The 27,587-nt window shown below is 40.4% G+C and overlaps 1 protein-coding gene and 1 long non-coding RNA gene across 8 annotated transcripts in view; one reads left to right on the top strand and one right to left on the bottom strand.

Annotated features, from left to right (window-relative positions):
- The window catches only part of LYPD6 (LY6/PLAUR domain containing 6), a 127,537-nt gene extending 115,460 nt beyond the window's left edge, over nt 1-12,077 (top strand). For 4 of the 7 annotated variants that reach the window (XM_008531828.2, XM_008531799.2, XM_070579704.1 and 1 more), the window contains 2 exons: nt 7,020-7,150; nt 9,112-12,077. In XM_008531828.2, the coding sequence (XP_008530050.1) occupies nt 7,020-7,150; nt 9,112-9,279 (299 nt within the window). In that variant the 3' untranslated portion in view covers nt 9,280-12,077. Of the gene's footprint in view, nt 1-7,019; nt 7,247-9,111 lie in introns of all 7 variants that reach the window. The other 3 variants (XM_008531806.2, XM_070579705.1, XR_546813.2) reach the window with 2 other exon arrangements.
- On the bottom strand, nt 1,957-27,587 carry LOC139076604 (uncharacterized). Its single transcript, XR_011528343.1, has 3 exons — nt 27,502-27,587; nt 3,182-3,256; nt 1,957-3,036 (listed from the first exon to the last, which is right to left on the bottom strand). It is a non-coding gene; the product is annotated as an uncharacterized lncRNA (long non-coding RNA).

A 27,587-nucleotide genomic window follows, 5' to 3' on the forward strand; every position in this document is an offset into this window, starting at 1 on the left:
AAGACAGTATAGAAAAAACCCTACAGTCACAAACATCCTTAATAAAATATTATAAAATAGACTTTAGCAATATATAAAAATAATTATGCACCATGAAAAAGTTGGGCTTATTCCAGGGATGCAAGGATGGTTCAATATTTGAAAATCTATCAATGTAATCCACAGCATTAAAGATTAAAAAATCACATTTTCTTATCAACTGATACAGAAAAAGCATTTGGCAAAATTCAACACCATTCATGATTAAAAACTCTTAGCAAAATAGGAATAGAGAAGAACTTCCTCAACTAGAGAACATTAAAAACCTATGCCTGATATTATACTTAATAGTGAAAAACTGAATGCTTTCCTGTTAAGATCGAGAACTAGGCAAGTATGTTGCATTGACCACTCTAATCCAATGTACTGCTGAAAGTTCTACCCAGTACAATAAGGCAAGAAAAGGAAATAAAAGGCATACAGGTTGTAAAGGAAGAAAGAAAACTGCCCCTTATCACAGATGACATGATTTTCTATGTAGAAAATCCCAACAAATCTACAAAAAACTCCTAGAACTAGTAAGTTCAGCAAGGTCATAAGCTATTAAGATAAACTCACAAAACTCAACTGTCTTTATATATAGATTACCAATTAATGTGGTCCCTGAAGTTAAAATATAATATCATTTATAATTGTTCATAAAAATTAAATACTTAGAATAAATCTAACAAAGCATGTACAGGACTTGTATGCTGAAAACTACAAACACTAATGAAAGAAATCAAAGAAAACCAAATAATTGGAGAGATTTACTATGTTCATAAGTGGAAAGACTCAGTGTAGTAAAGATGTCAATATTCTCCAAATTGATATGCAAGTTTAACATAATTCCTGTCAAAATCTCAGCAAGACTGTTGTAGATATAGACAAAATTATTGTACAATTCATATGGAAAGGTAAGAAACTAGAATAGCTAAAATGATTTTGAAAAAGAGGAATAAAGTGGGAGGAATCAATCTCTCTTTCAAGATTTATGCTACGGCTACAGGAATCAAGACTGGTATTGGCAAAGAGAGAGAAACATAAATCAGTGGCGCAAAATAGAGAACTCAGAAAGAGACACTCAAAAATATGCCAAATTTAATTTTGGCAAGGACGCAAATGCAATCCAATGGAGGACAGATGGCCTTTTCAACAAATCGTGCTAGAGTAATTGGATGTCCATGGGTAAGAAATGAACTTCGGCCTAAGTCTTAGACCTTTGTCAAAAGTTAACTTGAAATGAATCACAGACTTCAATGTTAAATATAAAACTATATAAGATTTAGGAAAAAAACACTGGAGGAAATCTTTGGGATCTAGGGCTAAGCAAAGATTTCTTAGACTTGATAGAAAAAGCATGATCCAGAAAAGGAAAACCGATAAATTGGACTTCATCAAAATTAAACACTTTTGTGCTGCATAAGACCTTGTTGAAAGAATGAAAAGGCAAACTACAAACTGAGAAAGAATGTTTGCAAATCACATATCTGACAAAGGCCTAGTATCTAAAATGTATAAAAAGATTTCTCAAAACTCAACATTTAAAAAAACAAAGTAATTAGGAAAAGGGCAAAAAAAAAAAAAAAAAATGAAGAGTCTTCACCAAAGAAGATAAATTGATGGCAAATAAGCATATGAAAAGATATTCAACATCATTACCTATTAGAAAAATGCAAATTAAAAACACGAGATGTCACTATACATCTGTCAGAATGACTAAAATAAAAAATATAGCAACACCAGCAAATGTTGGTAAGAATTAGGAGAACCTAGATTACTCATACATTGCTGATGGGAGTGTAAAATGATACAGCCACTCTGGAAAACAGTATGGCAGTTTCTTAAAGAACTAAACATGCCACTACTACACAACCCAGTAATTCCAATTCTGAGCATTTATCCCAGAGAAATGAAAACTTATGTTTACACAAAAACCTCTATACAAATGTTGATAGCAACTTTATTAATAATATTTCCAACCTAGATATCCTTTCAATGGGTGAATGATTAAACCAACTTTGGTACATGCATACCATGGAATACTCCTCAGCAAGAAAAATTTACAAACTGTTGATACACACAACAACCTGGATAACTCAAGTGAATTAGGCTGAGTGAAAATACACAATCCCAAAAGTTTACGTACTGTATGGTTCTATTTCCATAACATCCTTGATATAACAAAGTTATAGAAATGGTGCACAGATTAGTGGCTACCTGAAGGGTTAAGGAGGGAGTGGAGGCAGGAAAGAGGGGGATGTGAGTATAAAATGTCAGTATCCTGATTGTGATATTGTACTATAGTTTTACAATATGTTGCCATTTGGGGAAGTTGGGTAAAAGGTACATGGGATTTTTCTGTATTATTTCTTACAAATGCATGTGTATCTATAATTATCTCAAAATAAAAAGTTTAATTAAAAAACAAACAAAATCAGCCAGTAAAAAATATATGCCAATTGTGCCAAGGTTGAGAAACCCTTATCTAGAAGAAAAATCAAATAAGAAAGCTAAGAAAGGCTGTCAACCTGGTTGGGAGGCAAATCAAAGAAGATATCATGGAATTCATCATATTTGGATTGAGCCTTGAAGAACATCAAGTTTCTAGGAGCAGAAGATAGGAAAAAATCTTGTGTTGTAAAGAATGGTCAGAAGTTATGGCATGGTGGCTCAAGGTATCTAGTAGGCATTGACGAGGTAGTCTGGGACCTAGATCAACGAGAACCTTCAATAATAACTGCTGAGTTTCAAATGCCAAGCTCTGAGTTATAAATGTAATTGTTGCTTCTACCAGGGAAGCACTGTTGTTCCCATACTCTTGACAAACAGCTTCAGGGGCAAAGAGAAAACAACAGATCATCTACTGGCCATTCTGGTAGGCCAAATAAACCTAGCAGTGTGGAGTCAGGGCTCCTTGACAGCTCGGTGGTCTTCATGCTTTCATAGGCAGTGAGTGAGTGGCATGATCTGACCTTGGTTTCAGTCATCTATCTGGTGGTTGTTGGTTGTTGGCACCTGCATTAGAAAGGAGAGAGGTCAGAGACAAAGAACACAAGAAGTGATGACAAAGTGCACAGGTCCTGCACTGAGGAAATGGAAAATGGAGCAGAAAATATTAGATGGATAATGGAGACATTTCAGAGGACTTGGAGACACTCACCTTGGGAAGAGAAGTCTCAGCCGATTCTGAAGTTTCTAGTCCAAGATGGAGGTGCCACATCTCAGATGTCCCTTCCTGAGATAGAAACACAGGAAGATAAACAGGTAAGATGGGGAGGAAGGTAATGTGATTGGTTTGAGACACATGAGGTGTCCTCGAGGTCCTGCTGGCAATGTCCAGGAGACTTCTCAGTTGGAAATTTGGTTTTATAGCTCAAGAGTGAGAATCAGACTGAAGATGTTTCAGTGGAGATTGGATGAGGTGACTTGAGTGAGAAGAGGTTCAAGAACAGAACATGGGGGAATATCTACCTTCAGGTTAGGGAAAGTTTTGGAAGAGAAGAGATCAGAGATGCAGAAAATGAAACTCTGAAGTCCAGGGAGGAGAATCCCACAGAGAAGATTATATATAGTAGATCCCAAAGCTGCAAAGAAATCCTTCGGGATCAGATATGGCAGAAGGGCATTGATTCGACACTTAGAAGACCTGGAAGGAGCTTAACAGGATGTGAAGGGCTGAGTGCACAGTAGGGAATCAGGCAGGGCGTGTGCTGGCAGATGCCACTAGCCTTTTATTTTTCAATATAATTTGTAATATTATGATTAAACTTATTTTCCTCCCATTAACTTTCTTGCACATGGTGAATTGAATACATACATATGTATGTATATATACATACATTATACGTATAGTTTGTAAAGGAACTAGAACTAATGGAGCCACAGAGAATAACTGAGTGTTGAGAAAGCCTTTTTTTAAAGAGTTAGTCATTTTTAGTTCAAATCATTTTGTGTATATTTTGTTTAAATACAGTTTCTGTTATTGGAAACTGAATATTGGTGGGTAAATGGAAATTAAAAGCTTTGAATCTTTTCTTGATTTCAGAACTAAGTTATGGTATTTCCGTGTGTGTGTGTCTGTGAATCTCATGAAAATTATATTTTGTGTTATCCAATAGTTGATTAAATGCTCTTACCCAGTTCTGATTTTAGCTGAATGCCTGTGAATCTCACAGTAAAAGAGTTTTGTTTCACAACCTCTGGGAATACCATGCAGTTGCAGAATATGAGATTTTAGAGGCTGAAACTAACCTGGTAGAAATTCAAATCCATCTTTTATCTTTTAGATAAAAGCCTTTGAAATCCTTTTAGTGTGAAGTTATCAGCAGGCTTGATTCTCATATAACCTCATTACTAACCCAAGGATTATTCAAAATGCATGGAGAGCAAGGCTCTGTCGCTGAACCTCGGTTTTTGTCAATTCTGCAGTCCAGTGATAAGCCACATGTGTCCACCTAGTTCTGCTTGGGAAGTCCAAGATTTGGGTGCCTGCTTGCCCCCATCCCCTTGGAGATCACAATACAAACTCAAAGCTGTCTTAAGTTGTGCGCTAAAGAAACCTGTTCAACTTTGAGCATTTCCAAAACTTATTTAAACACAGAACCTTTGTCCACATTAACATTTCATAACTCACATGAGAATTTTGTAAGATGAGAGGTGGAATGGATACTTTTAAGGGATTTCTGCTTCAGATCTAAGGTCTCTACTGCTGGAAGTAATGGGTATTCTCAATATATCTTTGTTTTATGGATTGTACTTGGTTGAAGTATAAGAAAAATTCTTATTCAGCCTCATCACTGATTGCCTTTCTCCCCCTAGAATGGCAAGAATTGGCTTATTAGGTACTGGGCTCATACTTATTTTCCTGAAAAAAAAAGATTTATATTTGTCTCTACTTTCATTCTATGGAATAGCTTCCAATTAATAAATTAAAAGAGTTTGATATGGACATAAAAGTATGAATAAAAAGTAGTTGTATCAAAGTTCAGCAATTATTTTAAGGCTTACTTAAAACAAGAGAATTCAATACTTGGGGGACAAACCTAATTTCCAAAACTGAAACCATGTAATGATTTACTTATTCCATAAATGTGTGATCTTATCTGCTCAGATTTACATTTGGAGCAATAAAGCCTCGGGCAGCTGCTCCTGGTTGTCTGCAGGAAGAGGAGACAGGAGATAAGGACATTCCTGTTTTTATTGCTTTCTTGAGCATCTCAAGTTGGGATGGGGGTGGGAACGGCGCACCTCTCATGGCCATAAACTTCCGAGTCTGATAGTAAAGAAGCAAACCAGTTCTCTCCGGAAGACATGGCACATCTCTCCGGGCACTGACCTCCATTTGTTAAAACCTGCCAAAGGCTTAAAAATATAAAGAAATCAGAGGAGAGCTACCACCTCCTCTTCATCAGAAAAACAGTCCCTCCAATTTTAAAATATTTTAGAGCTTTGGGAGAATCATTGCCGGGTGCAAAACTTTCAACTTTTCTTGTGAGCTCATAGGGTGACCTTACTTACCCTTCTCCCAAAGAGCTCTCTAGGATCCTGAGCAAGCTAGGGACTGCCTTATTCTGGTCCCAATGACAAAATTCTGGTTGAGGTGCAGTGTGGAGACAGCATTTGGGGGAGGACATTGATGCAGACTCAGTCCAGGTACACCCACCAGTAGTGCCGCCATTGGGAAAGTCCCTGCCCTTAGCAAGACTGTCGGAGGCCACTCGGGTTCCTGACAAGTCAGGGTGTCTAGGAAGATTATTAAAATGCCGGAATTTTCATGACTCCCAAGATGTGTCACTGTGGTCTATATTAGCTCAGTCTCAGGGTCTAAAATTCTCAAGCTTTTTTTCTTTGGACATTAGTATTTTGGTTCAATGCTGTCAAAATTATGACAGAATCTGATGAGGAGTAACTTTTATTGCCTAATAAATAATAGCATAGAAGGTCATAATTCCATATTAGCCACTAAATATCCAGAATGTATAAAGCATGCAAAGTTGAGTCTAAGATATGGATGAAAAACAGCTCAGTGACATTTCTTAAGAATTATTCATTTTCTTTTTCAATCTGAAAGTGGAGCAGGAACGTTCTCCTAAATCCCAGGCTTAGAAAGCTGAACACCACCTAGAGGCCTTAAAGAATTACACTGACAAAGCCATTTTTCTTTAGTCTTTAAATTACAAATTTAAAAAAAAATTCTCTGTGGAATTTTGTAGTAAATCTCAAGTTTTCAGACTTCTAAGACTTAGAGGGACCCTAGAAACTCACATCCTGGTCTTCATGTGCCATCCTAGAAAGACCCTGAAATTATGCTCAGGAGAGATGATGCGCCTTAATTTTGGAACGCCTTCATTGTTGGGTTAGCTTTCTTCTGTAATGAATTCTTGGATCCAGCTATGCTCATTGACAAGAAGTTCTTTCTTTTGGATAAAGTCATTTTCTCCAGATAAAATGAATCTATTTTTAATTCTTCTGGCCTTACTTGGGAATAGCTGTTTCCAAAACACACACACACACACACACACACACACATCCCAGCCTCTACTATAGTCTTTTATCTCCTTGAAAATCATTGTTACCTGCCTAACTTCTTTTCTTTTAACCCTGTGTTCTTTGTACTTTTTCACCTCCTCATCTTCCTGAAAATTGCTATGACTCTCACCTACTAAATTATCCCTCCAAACCTCTCCTTCCGTAAAAATAAAAATCAATACAGTGGCAAAATTTGTTGAAAGGCAAAGAGTGATACCGCTGTATCTTGATTTATGGGGATTAGGACAGGCAGAGAGGCCACTGTGCTTCAGAAGGCCCTCCTCCTACCAGGGTGAAGTGGATCTCTCCAAGGATATCTCTGGGATTGGACACGAACTCAACCCAGTGTACATCCCATGTGCTGTTTGATCTTTTCAGGACAGTGGTGTTGACAATCCTGTCATTTCCCTTTCAGGCGGGTTGGGCTAACATTTCCCATCTCCATTAAAATGTATTTTATCTGTTGACAGAGACCAGATACTGCTACACTCAGCACACAATGGAAGTCACAGGAAACAGCATCTCTGTCACCAAACGCTGCGTTCCACTGGAAGACTGCTTGTCCACTGGCTGCAGAGACTCTGAGCGTGAAGGCCACAAGGTCTGGGCAACAAAGCAAGTGACCGGTACAACATAGTCAGCCTTCCTCCGCTCCAGACGCCTGCCAGTGTTCATGAGCAAATTCTTACTCCCCCATGTAGGCTGGCTTTTGTCTGTCTTTGTACCATTATGAGAAGATGCTTCCTTTCCTGTTTGCTCTAAAAGAATAAAAATTTATAAGAGGGCATAGGACAACCAGTATAAGTTATGTAAACACAACACCAAGAGGGGATTGAAAATTATTGTAAGCCCTTTCCTCACTCAGAAGAAAGTAATAGAACTACCAGAAGGAAGAGGAGCAAGGGATCAATGGTAAAGCATTGCAGATGTACCAACAATTCATTCATCTGGGAATGGCCACAGCAATTTAGCTTTGATAACTGTCTATAAAGTGAGGCTTGTGTCTTTATTGGGATGCTGATTTGGGGAAGGTATCCCTTGGCTACTGAATCATTTGAGTAGGTGATGAGAGAACCATCTCCTTGTGGGTTTGCTTCCCTTAAACTCCATCTGGTGCCTGTATAGAAGCACTCAGTGTGAAAGGAACTTCGAGGGCAGCCTCAAAGGAGAATAGAAAGAAGCAGAGAGTGGTGGTCCGACTCATGCTTGGAGTGGGGAATGCGCTGACTCTCCTGCTGGTTGTGCAGAGCTGGCTGTACATATGATCTTGTACATCAGGACTTGGTCTTTACTTGGAATCTGCCTGCGTCTCCCCATCAGGCTGCCTTCCTGGTGGTTGGGAGCAACTCCCATTCTCAGTACCCTGGAATGGCACTGTTAGTACGGGCTTCTTTCTCTTAAGAAGACACCCAATTTTCAAGCAACTTGTCAAATACATTAAGAATTACATTTTAAAATATAATCTGCCTACTTGTTCCTGGCTTGAAATATTAAAAGAAAACCCAAGGGCTTTACCAACCTGCCCCTGTGCCACCCCCACACCTCGCTCCCCCCCCCACCCCCCCAGCAAGTTAGGCTTGGCTCTCAGGCATTATTGTGGCTACCTTACCAAGGAGGAAGTTATAGATCAAAGAAGTGACATCATGTGCTCAGGTCACACAGCTGGTAAGTGACAGAGACAGACTTCAAACTCACTTCTGACCTCGGTTTTCTCTCCTCAACATTATGATGTCTTCCTAACCTGTGTCAACTGCGATCAGACTCAGATCTCTGCAGGATAATGACTATAGGATACGAACCATTATAAAGCTCTTCAAACATTACTGTGCAAATGAATCACTTGGGGATCTTGTTAAAATGCAGACTCTAATTCACTAAGTTTGGGGCCAGCTTTGAGATCCTGCATTTCTAATAAGCTCCCAGATGATGCTGAAGCTGCTGATCTGTACTTCCTGTAGCCATGGCCTAAAATAATATCTGTCAGTAATCCTTTGGTTTTCTTTCCTTCTTATGATCCATGAATAAAGTAGTATAAAGCAAGAGTAATTGCATTAATGAAAACCCTTCAAACTTTAACTCGTCAATAAGAATGGAGATAATTATGCAGATAGTTCTAATGATAGTAAATATCGAAGTTTAAATTAGTTGGGTTGTTGCCACTTGACTTTCACTGTGAAAAGTTGGCAAGTGAAAGTTTATCCTCTTAACAGCTTCCTCAAGTAGTTGGAAAGAGCCTCTTTGAGAAAGGTAGGGTATTACAATCCCCATTTCACAGATGGAATAGCTGAGACCTAGAAAGGTTGGAAAACTGTATTAACCACATGGTGGGATGTCAAAAACAGAACCCATGTCCCTTGAATCTTAGTCCAGGGTGTTTCATTTTGACCACATTGTTTCCAGGTGAAATTTCATCCCACCCCCTTAAATGCAGGGTAGGTGTCTGTTGTAGGACAGGTAATTTTCATTTGTCTTGCTGTGAGGGAGACAGTTCCTTCAGAAATTCCTGCCTCCTTCCAAGACCTGCCAGCTGCTCATCACCTTTTTGTTCTTCCTTTCTTTCAGGTCTGCACTTCCTGTTGTGAAGGAAATATCTGTAACTTGCCGCTTCCCCGAAATGAAACTGACGCCACATTTGCCACAACATCACCCATAAATCAGACAAACGGACACCCACACTGCATGTCAGTGATAGTGTCCTGCTTGTGGGTGTGGTTGGGACTCACATTATAGCAGCTCAAAGGCGTCATGTATAGTAGCGATCCCTGGGGATCTCAATGGTCCATAGTCATGCATGAGTCGTTGGCCTGACAATAGTTACACACGTGAAACCACAATACTCACAGATGTCTTCACGGCCAAGCATTTCCACTTGTCATGAGGAACAAGCATTGCTTCAGTGTAGTCATTTCAAGTTCAAGACCTCATCAAAGCCAGCCTGCCCCCAAACAAACCCTGCGTTCTATACCACAAACCTTTGTATTCACACTGGGAAATAGTTCTGCATTTATTGAGCTCTGGGGCTCTTAATCTGGAATGTGTGTGTGAGCTACAGGAGGTCCTGGGACCCTCTGAGATGTTAGGCAATATGTTATATGGACATGCGTAGATGTGTGTTTTTCAGGAGAAAGGTAAAGGACCACTGGTTTAAATATAATTATGAATTCATTTATAGCTTTAGAATTTTAAGACTTTAATTCAAAAATGAATGGACTATTTCCGGTGAGATTCTGAATGAGTCTTGAAAAAGTAGTAAGCAATTGTCCAATTTAATTTTCCCAACATTTTTCTTGCAGTAGTGGGAATCATATTCCCTCTGCTCTGTGTGGGAGATAAAAAGGCAATACATACAAGTTTGTTGTATGGGGAGAGCGGTGGATGAAGAAGGGTTTTTCCCAACTTAACGGAACTAGCATCCATAAACTAGCTATATCTCTTCATATAACTGGTGAGATTGGCCTTGATTTGGCACCTAATTGTGCTTCGTGAGATCTTGGATTTTACCTGCACCAATGGGTATCCAAAGAGTCCCAAAGCGGGCTGGGGTTGTTCTCTTCAGTCATGGGGTTCTGTTCAGACATAACTAATCTTGAGAGAGATTGGATTTCAGAATGAGAGGAAAGAGATGTGTGCAGGTTGATCCTAGTTCATGGTGAGGGCCCAGTAAGTAGCTTAGCTAGATCATCTTCCATCTGCACTTCATACTGCCAAAGAGCCCTCCATTCCTCCTCTTTCAAATCCCCAGTGACTTTAGGGGGAAGATTCAGCATTAAGCTGATAGGGAAAGAAGACATAATATCCTAGGATGAGCAGTAAGTGGACCAGTGGAGTGATCGTGAGACTAGTAAGGAGACCCAATGGGAAGTTTTTATTCTTTTAAATGATTGCTTTTCAAGTAGATAGTAAAATTTTCACCATCCTTCCTATATTTTGGGCACCCCAAGTTATGTTTTTTTCTTCTTCCTTGTAAATCATTTATACAATATTTATTTTTGTATGGCATAAACTAAAATATATTGTAAAAAATTCTTTATTCTGACAAAACGATCAAATTAGAATACTTATTTTTCAACAGTGGTAGAGATTGTAATATATGGTTGTTGAAAGTTATCTATAATACTTGCACCAGTGTTGAAAAAAGTTAACTTATGTTGTGAGCAAGAGTAAGGTGTTGGCCTCAAGGTTTTTGCCCATGGTTTCCCCGTGGTGTTGTCTCAGAAGATTTCAGGTGGTGACCGTCACTACTATGAGTTTCTCTGTAGGGTTATGGGGCATATTTGCATGAAATTTGGTAGAGCCATTGCTCATAAAGTGGAGAGTGTTGTCAGGGTCCATCTACCCTACCCAGGAAAATGTCTCTGGCTCATAAAATGAGACCCCCTCAGGGACCAAATATGAACTGACAGTGGTAACTCTGCTGCGGAATAATCTAAATTGCATCAAATGGCCTTAAATCAGTTTTGTAGGCTTGTCAATATGTTGCTTATAATTGGAGTGGGGGAAGGAGGGAGAGAGAAAGCAAGACATTTATTAAGCACCTCTTATGTGCCAGGCACTATGCTAAGCACTTTACATAAGTTTGGTCATATAATCCCTGCAAGCCCCCTGAAAGGAGTATTACTAGTATTTACACTTTACAGATGAAGGTACTGAGGCTCAAAGGAGCTCAATAACATGAAGCCTTTTCCTTCCGATTTCGGTTATATTGGGTGAGGTGGGATTAAAGAGGAAGGGAAGGTGGAATTACCACCCCTAGGAAAACTGCCAAGCCTGACCAAGAAATTTGTCCATCTTATCACGTGGAGTTTGTCTGGTCCTGCCTCTGCAGGATGCCATTTGCATGTGTCCCCAGATGGTGTTTTTCTTTGGGGGGTGGAGGTATGGCTTCCTCATTCATTCCTCTTGCTAAAAGAGGAGACAGGTTAATCCTACATCTAAAGATGCTATAAAGACAATGAAAATTTGATGTTGTACATATCTACAAGTACCATTTTTTGCATGGTCACTCTCCACTGACACCTTCCAAGTACTGCATGCGATTTGAGTAAGAGAAAAAGTCCAAATGTTGGTTCTTAACGAAAAAGCGACTACTCCAAAGCCTCCCTGGCTGGTGTGCAGGGACCAGGTCTACAATGGTGCGAACTCATCTGCCACCCAGGGAGTCACTGCACATTCCACACGGATGTGGCTATGTGCACCCCGTGTGCCTGTCAGAATGACTAGTATTTCATTCTCTTGAAAGAAAATGGTTTGTTCGCCATCCACAGCCTCACGGAGCCAAGGAAGGGCCATTCAGGTGGAAGGCCCAGGACTGGTCATCCATCTGACTTTTCCACCACATTAAACTTTACATTACATCCCACCACTAGTGACGCGGCCTGAAGTGCAAAGAGCCGCGATATGTATATTAACCTATGTGCCACTTATTTATTTTTAGACTCCTCACGGTGTTCATGTCAATATGGGATTAATGCCTAAATTGTGTAAATATTGTACATTTTGTAAATCAATGAATAAAAGTTTTAAGTGTATCTCACCAGGCTCCTCCCTGCAAATGCACATGTCAATCAATGATTAAGGCACCCAGTTAGCTTCAGGGCTCTTAGCGTCCCAGGGAACTTCCTTCCAGGAGTTCACTTTCTAGTGGTACAGACAAGAAATACGTGCATGAAAAGATATAAGACAGTTCACCCATGCCAAATGATTCATAGAGACAGTAAGTCCTGCAGAAAATCAAGGAAGGAAAGATTACCAGACTTTTCAACCAGGTATGCGGTTTCCCTAGAACATTTTCTTTGTTAAATCAGGAAACAAAAAGATGATGTGAGTGTGTGTATCTGTATATCCAAATACTACCACATCAGTTCTTTATTTTTATATTTTATTCTCTTCTTGGGGTGAATTATGTTAGTGATGATACAATAGGAAGCATTTTCCCTTGGTGGTTTCTTCTGCAATAGGCAACAAATATTTGAGTAGTATAAATGTCATTTTCATCTACGCAATGAATTTATTGTATTCTTCTTAGTAAAATGATAGACATTGAAAGTGACCTTGAAAATCCTCCAGCTTGTTTGTCATTCATAGTTATTTAATGCCCTATATTTTGAAATTCTCAGGGAAATACATGTTTTCTCCAAAGTTAGAGGTTTTCTTTAGGATCTGGATCAGTGACATGGTTGGTCCTCATTAAAGTGTTGTACATAGATGAAGATAGCTCTTATCACTAACTTCTATGAATAGCTCTGTGAGTTTCACACTTAATGTAAACGGCACTGTGAGTAGACTGTGCTTTTAGAAAACCTGATTTTGAAAACACAGACTTACACAGTGACCCAATTTTGGGGGTTATAAAGGATCCTTCACTTTATAAAGGCATTTTATATCTCTTTTCTAGCACATTTATAAGCTTTTATTTATAAACAACATTTAGAGCATACCAGGTATGTAAAGCCAGATGTGGTACCTTGCCTACATTATGGTAACTTTTATGTGACTACTTAAAGCACTTTCACAAATCTTTTTAATAAATTACTTTTAATTTATCTACTAGGAGTGAAATATGTGAAAACTCCTTTAAGCATGTGTTACTAATCCACATTACTGTAATTGGGAAAACTTGACCTTAGAGATTCAGCTATTTTTCTAAGCTTGCGTAGCAACTTGGGAGCAGGACTAAGGCATGACGGTGAAGCCTCATGACTTTAGCCTGGAGTGTCTCCACTGTTATCTACTGGGAAAACAGGTCTTTTTTTTTTTTAATGTAATAATTTTTAATATATTTTGGTGTTACAAAACCAGTGCAGATTTCCAAAATGCCTTTCAAATCAAGCCTTCATTTTCAGCATTCACTCTCTTTAGCTAATTTTAAAAGTATAGCTTTTCCCATTAGCACATTACTCTTGTCTTGCTCTTACTTTTGGCAAATTCTAACTCCAATGTAGTTGCTGGAACTGGATAGGGGAAGAAATCTCTATGTAGCTATATTTTAAGCTCACGAGAGACCTAAAATCCAGATGTTAAGAAATGATTTCTGAGGGAGTCTCTGTGCTCCTCTCCTACTAGCAACTTCTGATTCTTGTATATGATTTTATTTTCCAGGCACTTTCATTTATATATTGCTTTAGTTGATCAACATGGCGCCATTTACAGCTTTCACAGCTAAAGCTTTGGAATGGTTAAGGGGGGTCCCACTGGTGGTTTATACTACAAGGACTTTGATTCCTGTTCCAGGACTCTTTGTTCCATACACAGTTGTCACCAGGGTGACACGCATGATGGCTCCATCCTTCTTGGCACTTTTACTAAAAAGCCATTTCTCAGGTCACAGAGTTAGAGGTGAATGGGGCCTTAGAAAATTTCTAGTCCACTCCATTTTATACAGGAGGAAAAAGAACCCCAGAGAACCCAGACCATTTGTCTCTGAGAAAGGCACATTGCTTGTGTTAAAGAAAAGAAAAAATTCATCAAAATGTCCCTTCTTTGATGCTCAATGTAATTAAGACACGGGTTATAGACAATAGTTCAAAAGTTTCCTCTTCCTTCACACTCACTGTGGGACTGGCAGTACCATGAGACCATCAGCAGAGGAAGGGCAGAAGATAAATTTGGAGAGGGCAAACTTAAGCCAAGAAAGCAAGCTAGCCTGATGGAAACATAGTTGTTCATTCTAACTTGAGAAGAAAGATACTAAATTAAGTGGAAATAATCATTTTCAGAGTCATAGGCTAAAAAAGCAGAATGATTTGTCTAAATTAGAGATTGTCAGTTTTTCAGAAATGGTTTTCTCAGGGTTTATGGCACGTCCAATGTCAGAAACCAGCCTCAAAAGCTGTATTTGGGTCTGGAATTCAGGCTTCCTCTGAAGTCCTCCTATGGAAGTGACCGGGATCATTTTGTCAAAGTGGGGAAAGTGTGTATGAAAAGCAGCTCTGTTGACTTTAAGCAAAATGAACAAAACAGCACCAGAATATAGGCATGATGCAAAAGGAAGGCTAAAAATGTCAGACCCTCAATAAAGCCATTCATCTTTGAGAAGAATCCAGAATCGACTTACTGTCTGACTCCTATTCTCTCTACAGAGGAACGTGACTGTTTAGGTCACAGGGAGTCTGCACTCAGAGTCTGAGTACACCCCACACCCCGTCTGCCCTCTCCTGGGTGTTCGCTGCGTGATGGCTACTGGTTCAGCTTCATGGCTGCCTGCTAGCGTGGCTTTGCCTCCACCCCAGCCTCTCCCAGCAATAAAACAACGAGGGCCTGCATTACACAGTGCCATGTGAAGATGAGTGGTTTGAGGACAGGGATCAGGCTTGAGGGGCTTTGGGTGAAAGGGTGCTGAGTAGACCTCAGTGGTCTGAGAACACATTTGGGCTCACTCGTGACTCACTCAGCCTGGCTTGGCCCTGGCATATGTCAGAACTGGGCTTATCCCTTCCTTTAAAGTCTTTCTAAACACTCAAAGGGTTGGGCCCCTCCCTGACTTTAATATCGTATTTAAATAATTAATGACCCTGCATATGTTTTGCCACTGACCTAAATACCAAGTGTATTATGTAGAGATGCACCCTCCTTGATGCAAGAGATCCTGAGACCAATGTGAAATGCACAATCAGACCTCCCAGGAACTCTCTTTCTTCAAAGTGAGATAATCTAAAGAACTGAAAGGCCTATTTGGAGTATTAAAAGTCTGCGAGAAAAGCATAGCTGGTGTGGTTAGGCGAGGCTAAGGTTGAACATGTTGAAAACAGCTGACATGAGTATCTAGTCAAATTAGCCAGCCCATTGCCACCTTCATTTTATAGGGAGGGGACAGTGAAGGCCTCTCTGCATAGCCACCTCAGGAGCTCCAAGCTACCGAGGCAGCCAGCTAGGAACCTGTTTTGTGCTAGGGTCCCCAAGTCCCCCATTCAGTGGTCCTATCCACTGAACAAACGGAGTAGACAAATCCCGCCTGAAGTTCTCAGGAGACTCAGAGATGAAGGGAACTCACCCTTTCATACACAGAGGTGAACACTGGACTCAGCTGGGAAATGCTTCTTTTGAGCATGACCCTGGATAACTTCACTTTATTATTTTCAACCTGGGGCACTTTATTCCTGGTACTTACATAAAGGGAATGATAAAGCTGAAAGACCAGGGCAAAGTTTGGAAGGCCTGAGAGAGCAAGTTGCACGAAAGATTGTAGATCACTGCATTTAACAACATTCATCTGACTTAGAGAGCAGTGCAGAGAGCAGTAGTGACAGTAGCTGAAGACACACCGCCCGCCACCCATCTCTGCTGGAGAACAGTGACAAAGGCCTCTGCAGGGAGGGCAGGGGTGGCTGGCTGGCTGGAGTTCCCCTATATGAACTAGGCAATGATAGAAGGCCAACATTACTGAGATTAGTGCAGATGTCACAGAAAGAGCAAGGGCCTGTTGAAACTCAAACATATGCAAGAATTAAATCTCTCAGACCTGGGGGAAGCAGGAATGCCTGGCGGTACTTGAGGGAAGAGGGTGGAACGGAGGGAAGTAGATGCTCCTGTCCTAATTCTGCACCCTCACCCTGAGGCCTGGGATTTGATATCCTGAGACCAAACCTCAGTGTATCCATGTCACCGAGAGCCCACAACAGTGGGTCTCAATGCCAACTACACATTAGAATCACCTGGAGTCTTTCTAAAAATTATAATGACCAGGCCCCATGTCCAGTCATTCTAATATGGTTGGTCTGGGGTGCTTTCAAACAGCAAATGGTTAGGAAAGCTCCCCCTGCCCACCGTGACTCCAATGGGCAGCCATTAGCTCACAGATATGAAAGGTTAAACACTGATCAGGGATGATCAATAAATAATCACAGAAGCAGCAAAGACCAATCTAGAAAAATAAATCATGGACAAGTCCATTGGTAACTAACCTTCAAGTTATAGTCATCTACCGCTAATTGCCAGCTTCTCCCAAGACTGACCTGATAACTTTCCTAAAACTCAATGTCATGACCCTTTGATGCCCATCCCTCCCTACAAGCTAAGTCTTTTCATCAGCCAAACACCTGCTCATTCTTCATGTCTTAAATTCATTTTCCCTGGGGAGTCTTCTCTCACCTCTAAAATAAAGTGGAGCCCTCCTTAGATTAACTGCTGTAGAACTCTCAACTACTCCCTCATGATGCTTTACTCACTTATAATAATTTAATTAGTTATTATTATGACTCCCCACTATACTGTAAGCTCCAGGATGATGGGTAATATCTCCTTTTTATTCCCTGCTCCATTCCAGGTATCTGGTACTCAGAGGACACAGAATAGACATTTATTAATTTACCAGGCCAAACTGATATAACAGGATCTTGCCTATATCACATTCCCTGTGGATGTAGTTCCTATAAAAAAACTAATCGTGGCCAAGTGCATGCATAGGAGGGTTAGTCTCCACTAGCTGATCCTGTCTAGTTATGACAGCGACCTAGCCCAGAAGGAAGAAGTAATTCATTTAAACTAGGAGCAACCGACCTTAGAGGTAGACTGCGGGGATTAGAGATGTTTATTTCCCTCTAGTGCAAAGACCTTGACCAAGAGGTCCTTGCCTTACCAGGACCGATCTGTAGAACCCACTTCAGTTCTTAGCTTCTACCAACATGTTGCTTTATCAATGGCTTGAACTTGGAAATTGCAGGTACTTGGGGCTGGAGGGCTTTACGAAGTACTTAGTCCAACCCCTCTGTCCACTGTCTTCAACACTACAACTTTCCCCTCATTCTACACAGATGGCACGCCTCCTACTTGATACGGAAAATAGAAATGAGAACACTTCCACTTACTGCCACCAGACTGTGCACCTCCTTCCACCTGCACTGACGCTCTTTCTGACCCTCCACGGATGTGGATGAGGTTAATTTCTCCTGTGCCCAGGACCCCCTTCCTTCCGCCCTCCTCCGGGACCTCACTGTATAGATCGTTCTCCACCCCCAAATCTTCAGCTTCTTCCACTCAGCTATGTCTCTCTCATCCACATCTCTCTCATCCAAATATCATTAAAAAAAAAGCGAATCTATTTGAACCCTACGGCCCCCTCCAGCTACCCACTCTCTATTTACTACACTCCACAGCCAACCTTGAAAAGTGGCTATGCTCTTTGTCTTCATTTCCTACCACCCACTCACTCCTCACCCCACTGCAATCTGTCTTCTGACCCCACAGGGCATTCATTTAATTCACTAATGGAGGACAAGCTGCTCAGCCCAGTGTCACTTCTCAGTCCTCTTCTCACTGCTCCCTCCTTGTTGAATCACTTTTCTTGGCTTCCGTGAACCACTCTCTCTGAGGAGCTTCCCTACTTACCTTTGTTTTCTAACTTTCCTTTGATGGACTATCCTCCTCTACACAAATTTAAATGTCCACGTTCCTCAAGGTTTGGCACTAAGCCTCCTTCTCACTCTGTAATCTCTCCTAGGTGATTCCTCCTGCTAGTTATTAATATTTCCAGCCATTTGCCAGTGGCTGCCAAATGTCTATCTTCCCCTCAGACTCCTCCTGTGTGTTCTAGAGTGCTCTCCCCAAATTACCATCCCAACGTATCGCTTGTTTGTTACCTCAGCTCAAGAGCAAGCAAAACCAAACGTGTCGTCTACTCTGAAGCTAGCCTCCCTCCAGTGAACAGCATTGACACCATCCAGAAACGTGGAGTCATTCTTGACACTCCTACCTCACCACCAAAATTTAATGCAATGCCAAGGCCTATCTATTTTATTTCTTCCAAATCTTTCTACGTCTTTCTATGTCCACTTTCACCACTTAGGACTAAGCTATGATCACATGTTTCCTAGCATCCTAATCAGTCTCTCTTATCCTTTCTTGCCCCATTTCAATCCATCTTTCACAGCCAGAAATAGTTTTAAAAATGCAAATCAGATTATGTCACCCATCTGCTTAATACTTTTCAAAGGTTTCACGTTCTTCACGGGGTGGAAAAACGATGTCCTTTCCACGGCCTAGAAAGTGCCCCTGATCTGGTCATAGGCTTCCCCCAGCCTCGTTACTGTCACACTCCCTATGGCTGTCATCCATATGCCGACTCTGCTTTTCTCTTAATTCTTTGAGCTCTCTGCTCCCTCCAGGCCCAGCTCTTCGCACATGTTCTTTCCTCTGCCAGATGTACTCTTCACCCCCGCTCACCTTTGACCTGGTTACCTCATTTTTATCCTCCGTATCTCAGCTCATATATCACTTCCTCAAGGACATCTTCCTTGAAACCTCCAGATTAGATCAAGTCCCCATGCTCTCCATGCTCGTGGCATCCAGAACTTTTCTTTCTGAGTGCTTTTCAGTTTGTCGTGTGTGTGTGTGTGTGTGTGTGTGACTGTAACATCAGTGTCTGTTGGTCTCCCCTTCATGGAGCAGGGACAATTGTCAGTTTGCTCACCACGTTCAGTAATGTTGTGATACACCACCCAGATCTCCCTTCAGGAATGAAAGACTTAGATCCTCAACCACCGGGAGCATCGCCACCCACAGTCCTCAGCCAGCTGTCCTCCTCATGAATTGATGGGGCTGAAGAGAGCTGCCTCACGCAAGGTCATGCCCACTTCCCAGGACAGCCTGCATCAAGTCACTGACCAAAGTGGGGACACAAAGGACCAGCCCCCTTACCCCAAGTTGGTATAGCTTTGAAGGCATATCCCCAGCTGTGCGTGGGGTTGGCTGCAGCTTCATTGAGACTTTGTTGCAGGTACATTCTCTGCCCAGTCCTGCATTCATCAGCTTCCCTTCATGCATGTTGATCCCCAAAAGCACTCCCTAATCAATCCGCTACACACTAATCTCCATTTCAGAGTCTGCTTCCCAGGGATCCTGACCTGCAGCACTACCTTATTCCCAGCCCTGAGCACAGTGCCTGGAGTTCCATAGGTGCTCAGTTAGCATTTGTTCAATAAATACATGAAATGCAGAAAAAAGATTAAGGGATAATCTCAAAGCATCACAGCTGGGTAGTGACAGAATAAGAGTTAAAAACAAGCCTTCCCTTCTGCCAGGCCTGGCCTACTTCTGATACATTTTCACATATTAAATTTGCAACAAGAAATGTGTAATGTCAAATGCTGCAAAACTAGCATCTCTTGCTGGTCACGTAATAAATTGTTAAAGCTTTTTTGCAAAGCAATTTGGCAGGATGTGTTGAGGGCTATGAGAATGGACATATCCAGACCCAAAAATCCTACTTCTTAAATGGCTTGAAATATGGAAACACTGCTTTGAACAAATTTGTTCCTTGCAGCATTATTTGTAATTCAAAAAAATAATAAAAATTCTCGACAACCTAAACGTGCAAGAGTAGGGAACAGTCAAGTCAACAACAGCACATCCACTTGGTACAGGATCATCAACAATGATTTCTCTGAAGACATTTTCAATGTCAAATGAAAATAGCAGCACTAAAGCCACATGTTCGATGTGTTATACTATCTGGGAATTAAATATATACATTGAAAAATACTTGGAGGAAATAAACCAAAATACTCTCATTGCATATGTTATGCATATGCAACGTTTTCTTTTCCCTTTAAAAATTTTTTTTCCCAATTTCTATGTAATGTGGTTCTATTACTTTTATAATGAAAACTATAAATATAGTAAACAGTTAAGCCTATATATGGTTAAAGTCACAGTTGTTATTAATTTGGAGGCTCCTCTTGGTGTCGTGTTAACACGGGGTGAGCCTTGGAGTCCTCTAGCCTGATTCTCAGCCCTGCCTGCCAGCTGCGGTCCCTGGGGTGCTTAAAATCTCCCGATGCTGGGGTCTGACCCCAGAGATTTGGATTGTGCTGATCTTATATGAGAAGATCTGGAGAGCATGCTTTTTAAAAAATTCCTTTGTTTTTAGCTGTTTACTTAAAAATAATTCCAAACTTACAGAAAAATTTCAAGAAAATTCATTGTCTTAAATGTTAATTTGATTTATCATTCTCTTTTTAATAATATAACATGTTTTATCTTCAAATCATTTTAAGGAAGGTTGCATACATCATGCCTTTTTACCCCTTAACACTTCAGCATTTCCTAAGACAAAGGTCTTCTCTACCGTAACCACAGTGCAGCCATCAAAGTCACGAAATTTAACATTGATAAAGTATTTTATAAGCCATGTTCTAATTCTAAAATGAGGATTTGACAAAGAAAGCAGTTATTATGGAGGAATTGGCTGCCTTCTAATTGTAACGATGGCAACAAAAGCCAAAAGCTACAAAGCAGCAGGAACCAGCCCTTATACAAGGAGCCGGCCTTGTCCTGTCTCCTGCTTTTTCCACCCTCCCTTCAATTTTGCGAGCTCCCCTATATCCTTCTAACCAATCCTCTTTTATTCCAAAAAAGTCCTTAAGTTAGCTGAGATCAGTTTCTGTTGCTTGCCACCGAGGAATCATGCCGCTTCAGCGTGGCAGACCTGGGATTGTTCAGAGAATACTTGAGTCCTTTAGGAGTTTCTTTAGGCCTTTGTGGGCTGTTCATGGACATTTCTCCATCTCCTTTTTAGCCCACAAAATGCTCCATGATAAAGAGACTGGTGGAAGACAAGTGTTCTACTATCCACAAGAGATCACATCTGACCAGAGCTCCAGGGATCAAACCTTGACTTAAGAAAAATCCTGACAGGCTGGGGCTCTGAGTGAGCAGAAAGCGTGGCTGAAAGCCCGCTTCTCCTAACACCTGCGAGAGCCACGGCCCAGGAGCTCGTCCAGAGACAGGAACTTTAAAGTGCACTGCACGTTTGCTGTGCCTGGAGAGCCTGCCAGATGGGAGCCTAGCAGAGACTTGTCAAGTCTGGGCCTGTCACTGACACCCCCTCAGGTCTGAGTTGGAGGGAAAGGGGTGTCTCTGGGCCCAGGAGACCCACCCTGGCCTCCAGGAGGGATGTCAGGGCCCGCCTTTGTCTGGATTCCAGCAGTTAGGTACGCAGGTGGAGGACTCCTGCCTGCTCTGTGATAAGGGAATGTAGGACCAGGGAATTTCTGTCTCAGCATGTCTGCTCAGCTTCGGGAGTTGTGAGCTGCATATTTCCCTGGAGGAAGAAAGATGCTGAAAAATGCATTTCTTGCCTCTCTGCTTCTCACTCTCCAACCTGTGTTGGTTAAATATGTAGGAATGTGGTGCTAAGAAGGGAGAGAGGTTTTAATGCTTCCATTGAATTTTAAAGCAATAGGAGGTTTCTCCCTCCTGTCTTCCTCCTGATCTCTTTCTCTCAAAAGTTTGCAAACCACTAGTCTAGAACCACCCAGAAGACTCACTAAATAGAACGAAGGCTTAGACTCAACTCTGACTGTAAATAGAATGTAATTGAGAGGGTAGATGTGTGCTTTTTGCAGTTGGCTTAACACGTTATTAAAGCAGTGGTGCATCTTACAATCATTGCTACAAATCCAGAAAATACAGTGTATGTTGCAGTGAAAGGAAGACTCATGAAATGGAAGGAACATCAGCTTTGGCTCAATAGGCTTGGACTCAAGTCAACGCTCAGCAACCAAAAAGCTAAGTGACCTCAGGCAAAGTTCTTCATATTATTTTGAGAATCAAGAGATCATGGAAAGCTCTTAGTGTTAAACCTAGCACACAGTGAACTCACAATGAAAGTTATTAGATTTGTGTATGTGTTGATGTCTCCTAACTGGCTTCTTGAAGACAAGAAACATCACCTCTGAACCTCCTGCATCTAGCACATATTTGGTACATAGTAATTACCTATTAAAGTTTTGTTGACTTGAGCTGAATAAACCTGTAGTAGCATTGCTATTTAGGTTGGAAGTTCGCAAACTATTTGACTTATTTCAAATAGAAGGGAAATGGATTCGAATAGAAGGGGACCCAGCCTGGCTCTTCTAGTGTTGATTGATCATCCCTAACCTTTCTCTTATTGCAAAAGAAGTGACCTAGTATCAATGATGGTGAACTGCCTTGGAGACAGGGCTGGGGAACCTTTAATGTTACACAAGAATCATGATGCCAGGGTTTCTGCCCAATGAGAAATCTATTTTCTGCCCAGATCAAATAGAGGTCTAAAATGCCTTTCATGAGAAGAGAGTGCAGAAAGCTTAGATCCCATGGAAAAATCATAAAAGGCTGAGAAAAATCAGATACAAATACAGAGCCTCAATAGAGCCGGAGCATAATCCATGCACACCAGCCCTGCAGAACATGGCAAAGCCTTTGTTAAAAATCAATGGATCAAAGCTTTCAGACTGTTCTTTGATCAAATGGATAAGCAAAGATTTAAAAGGGAATTAAAAATGGACATCCCAGCTCAGGCCGATCCTAGTGGGACCAGAACAAGGTAGGATAAGGAGAAGCATGTCTGAACCAAACCAGTTACAATGAACAAATTAGTAATTTAAGTAAAAAAAAAAAAAAGTAGTAAACTGCACAAAGTACTGCATCCTAGCATTATTATTTCCTTATGTCCCCCTAAGGATGTCTTTAGCACTGCCAATGCCCAGACCATGCATGTCTGGGCCCATGGTGATAAAAAGCAAAAGTTGGAAATCCAACAATCTAGCAATATCCAGTTAGTTTCTCAGTCTTTTTCTGGTTTTGGGTGAGGGTATGTTGTCTTAGGCTATCTGGCCAATATCTGGCCACAGTGTTGTGATGAGAAAAAGGGCATTCTGAGTTGTTGCGTAGGCATTTTACATTATGACAATCCTGCTCACATCCAGAGTCTGGACATTTAGATCAGGACCCAAGCTTAGGATTCCCACCATAAGTTCCTGCCTTGCTTTTCCTGGGGCACCTTTTAAAATGACCACTCAGAGTTCAGCTTGCTGTCCTGCTCTCTCTCTCGTTCTTGCATGTGACCTGGGACAGAGGAGTGCCCTTCCCTGGGCGCCTTACACCCCCATTCTGGGATCTCTAAGAATAAACCTTGTGACTCTACTTACTTTGTGTGAATGTATTGAAACTATTTTTTCAATCAGTGGCCCTGGAGATTTCACTTTTCCAAAGTGGGAGCTTGGATGTGGAGGGAGCTATCTGCTGACCCTGTGTGGCTGGCTTGTACCTCTTCATTCAGCAGGTCATAATCTGCATATTCTTCACACATCAGCTCCAGGTTTTCCAACACAAGTGTTTTGACTGTGCCTAGTATCAGATGTATACAAAGGAGTCCTACTAACTGGGCCCATCAGCTCAAATCAAAAGGACTCATAGCACATTGATCACACCCAAGGGCCAGGGAAAAAGGAAATGTTTGTATGTTAAGCTGGAGAAGAGGAGGACATTCCTTATGCTCCTGAGGAGAGAAAAACTTAATGCTTAATGAAATGATGCATTGTTAGACTAAAGAAAAGCAAGAGTTTTCACTCGCCACAAAACAGTAGAGTAATGCATTGGATAAAGCATTCAATTGGATCACAATTACCACTTTCTTGTGAATTTAGTACACCTGTTGAGAGGAAATATGTACAGTTAGAGCAAGAATTGGAGTTGATCTTATGGGATGCAGCAAAAGCAGTTTTAAATGGAAATTTATAGAAATACAGGCCCACCTCAACAAACAAGAAAAATCTCAAATAAGTAATCTTAAACGACACCTACCAGAACTAGAAAAAGAACAAACAAAGCCCAAAGTCAGCAGAAGGAGGGAAATAATAAAAATTAGAGAAGAAATAAATGAAACAGAGACTGAAAAACTAATAGAAACGATCAATGAAACTAAGAGCTGATTCTTTGAGAAGATAAAATTTTAAAACCCTTAGTCAGACTCAATGAGGAAAAAAGACAGAAAGTTCAAATAAATAAAATTATAAATGAAAGAGGAGAAATTACAAAGGTTACCACAGAAGCACAAAGGATTATAAGAGAATACTATGAAAAGCTATATGCCAACAAATCGGATAACCAAGAAGAAATGGATAAATTCTTAGACTCACACAACCTCCCAAAACTGAACCAAGAAGAAAAAGAGAATCTGAATAGACCAATCACAAGTACAGAGATTGAAACTGTAATCAATAACCTCCCAAAAAATTACAATCCAAGACCAGATGACTTCTCTGGAGAATTCTACCAAACATTCAAAGAAGACTTAATACTTATCCTTCTCAAACCATTCCAAAAAATTGAAGAATACAAAATGCTTCCTAACTCATTCTATGAGGCCAATATTACCCTGATACCAAAACTAGACAAGGACAACACAAAGAAGGAAAATTACAGGTCAATATTGCTAATGAACATAGATGCAAAAATCCTCAATAAAATATTGGCAAACTAAATACAGCAATACATTAAAAGGATCATAAAGCATGATCAAGTGGGATTTATACCAGAGATGCAGGGATGGTTCAACATCTGCAAATCAATCAATGTGATACACCACATTAACAAAATGAGGAACAAAAACCACAGGATCATCTCAATAGATGCAGAGAAAACATTTGACAAAATCCAACATCCATTTATGATAAAAACTCTCAATAATGGATATAAAAGGAAAGTATCTCAAGATAATAAAGGCCTTATATGACAAGCTCACAGCCAACATCATATTTAATGATGGAAAACTGAAAGCCATCCCTCTGAGAACAGGAACATGACAAGGGTGCCCACTCTCACCACTCTTATTCAACATAGTACTGGAGGTTTTGGCTAGAACAATTAGGCAAGAAAAAGAAATAAAAGGTATCCAAATTAGAAAGGAAGAAGTGAAACTCTTGCTGTTTGCAGATGACATGATTCTATATGTAGAAAACCCTAAAGAATCCCCCAGAGAACTATTAGAAATAATCAACAACTACAGCAAAGTTGTAGGGTACAAAAGCAACTTATAAAAATCAGTTGCATTTCTCTTTTTTCCTGAGGAAGTTTCACCCTGAGCTAACATCTGTGCCAATCTTCCTCTATTTTGTATGTGGATTGCCACCACAGCATGGCTGCTGACGAGAGGTGTTGGTCCACGCCTGGGAACCAAACTCCGGCTGCTAAAGCAGAGCACAGCAAACTTAACCATTGGGCATGAGGTCAGTTCCCATCAGTTGCGTTTCTATAGACTAACAACAAACTAGCAGAGAGAAGTCAAGAAGACAATCTCATTTATAATCACAACAAAAAGAATAAAATATGCAGGAACAAATTTAACCAAGGAGGTGGAAGAGCTACACACTGAAAACTATAAGGCATATTGAAAGAAACTGAAGAAGGCATAAAGAAATGGAAAGATATTCCATACTCATGGATTGGAAGAAAAAACGTAGTTAAAATATCCATGTTACTTGTAGGTAGATTCAATGCAATCCCAATCAGAATCCCAATGACATTCTTCATGGAAATAGAACAAAGAATCCTAACATTTATATGGAAAAAGAAAACACCCCACATAGCCACAGTGATCCTGAGAAAAAAGAACGAAGCTGGAGGCATCACAATGCCTGACTTCAAAATATACTATAAAGCTATAATAATTAAAACAGCATGGTACTGGCACAAAAACAGACACATGGATCAATGGAACAGAATTGAAATCCCAGAAATAAAACTATACATCTATGGACAACTAATCTTCAACAAAGGAGCCAAGAATGTACAATGGAGAAAGGAAAGTCTCTTCAATAAATGATGTTGAGAAAACTCCACAGCCACATGCAAAAGAATGAAAGTAGACCATATCTTACACCATACAAAAAAATTAACTGAAAATGGATTAAAGACTTGAATGTAAGACCTGAAACCATAAAACTCCTAGAAGAAAATATAGGTGGCACACTCTGACTTTGGTCTTAGAAGCAACTTTTTGAATACCATGTCTACTCAGGCAACGGAAACAAAAGAAAAAATAAACAAATGGGACTACATCAAACTAAAAATCTTGTGCAAGCCAAAAGAAATCATGAATAAAACAAAAAGAGAACCCACCAACTGGGAGAAAATCTTTGCAAGTCATATATCTGACAAGGGGTTAATTTCAAAAATAGATAAAGAAATCATACAACTCAACAACATAAAAACAAACAACCCAATCAAAAAATGGGCAGAGGATATGAATAGACATTTTTCTAAAGAAGATATACAGATGGCCAACAGGCAGACAAAAAGATGTTCAACATCATTAATTATTAGGGAAATGCAAATCAAAACTACACTGAGATATCACCTTATACCTGTCAGAATGGCTACAGTTCCAAGACCAAAAATAACAAATATTGGAGAGGATGTGGAGAAAAGGGAACCCTCATACACTGCTGGTGGGAATGCAAACTGGTACAGCCACTATGGAAAACAGTACGGAGATTTCTTAAAAAATTAAAAATCGAAATACCATGTGATCCAGCTATCCCACTACTGGGTATTTATCCAAAAAAACTTGAAACCAACAATTCAAAGAGACTTATGCACCCCTATGTTCATTGCAGCATTATTCACAATAGCCAAGACGTGGAAGCCACCCAAGTGCCCACCGACTGATGAATGGATAAAATGTGGTATATATATATATATATATATACAATGGAATACTGCTCTGCCATAAAAAAGACAAAATTGTCCCATTTGCAACAATATAGATGAAGCTTAAGGGTGTTACGTTTAGCAAGATAAGCCAGAGAGAAAATGAAAAACACCATATGATTTCACTCATATGTGGAAGATAAACAAACACATGGACAAAGAGATTAGTGGTTACCAGAGGGAAAGGGCATTGGGGGGTGGGCGAAAGGGGTAAAGAGGCACATACGTGTGGTGACAGATAAAAACTAGACTATTGGTGGTGAACATGATGCAGTCTATATAGAAACTGATATATAATAATGTACACCTGAAATTATACAATATTATAAGCCATTATGAGCTCAATAGAATAGTTGGAAAAAACAAGAATTGAGGTTGAAAAGGGGATTACCTTTAGGTGTTTGGAGGCCAGTGATGCTGGACGCTCCACTACTACTCACGTCATATTCCGTATCACTGATGCCATGCCAAATGTTCTCTCCCTACCTGGGGGTCATTGATGACTTGGAAGCATTCTTGGGAGGCCATCATCATATATGAACATGGAATTCTCACTCTCTATGGCAGGAAAC

Source organism: Equus przewalskii, chromosome 17 (genome assembly GCF_037783145.1).
Source record: "Equus przewalskii isolate Varuska chromosome 17, EquPr2, whole genome shotgun sequence".
NCBI lineage: Eukaryota > Metazoa > Chordata > Mammalia > Perissodactyla > Equidae > Equus > Equus przewalskii.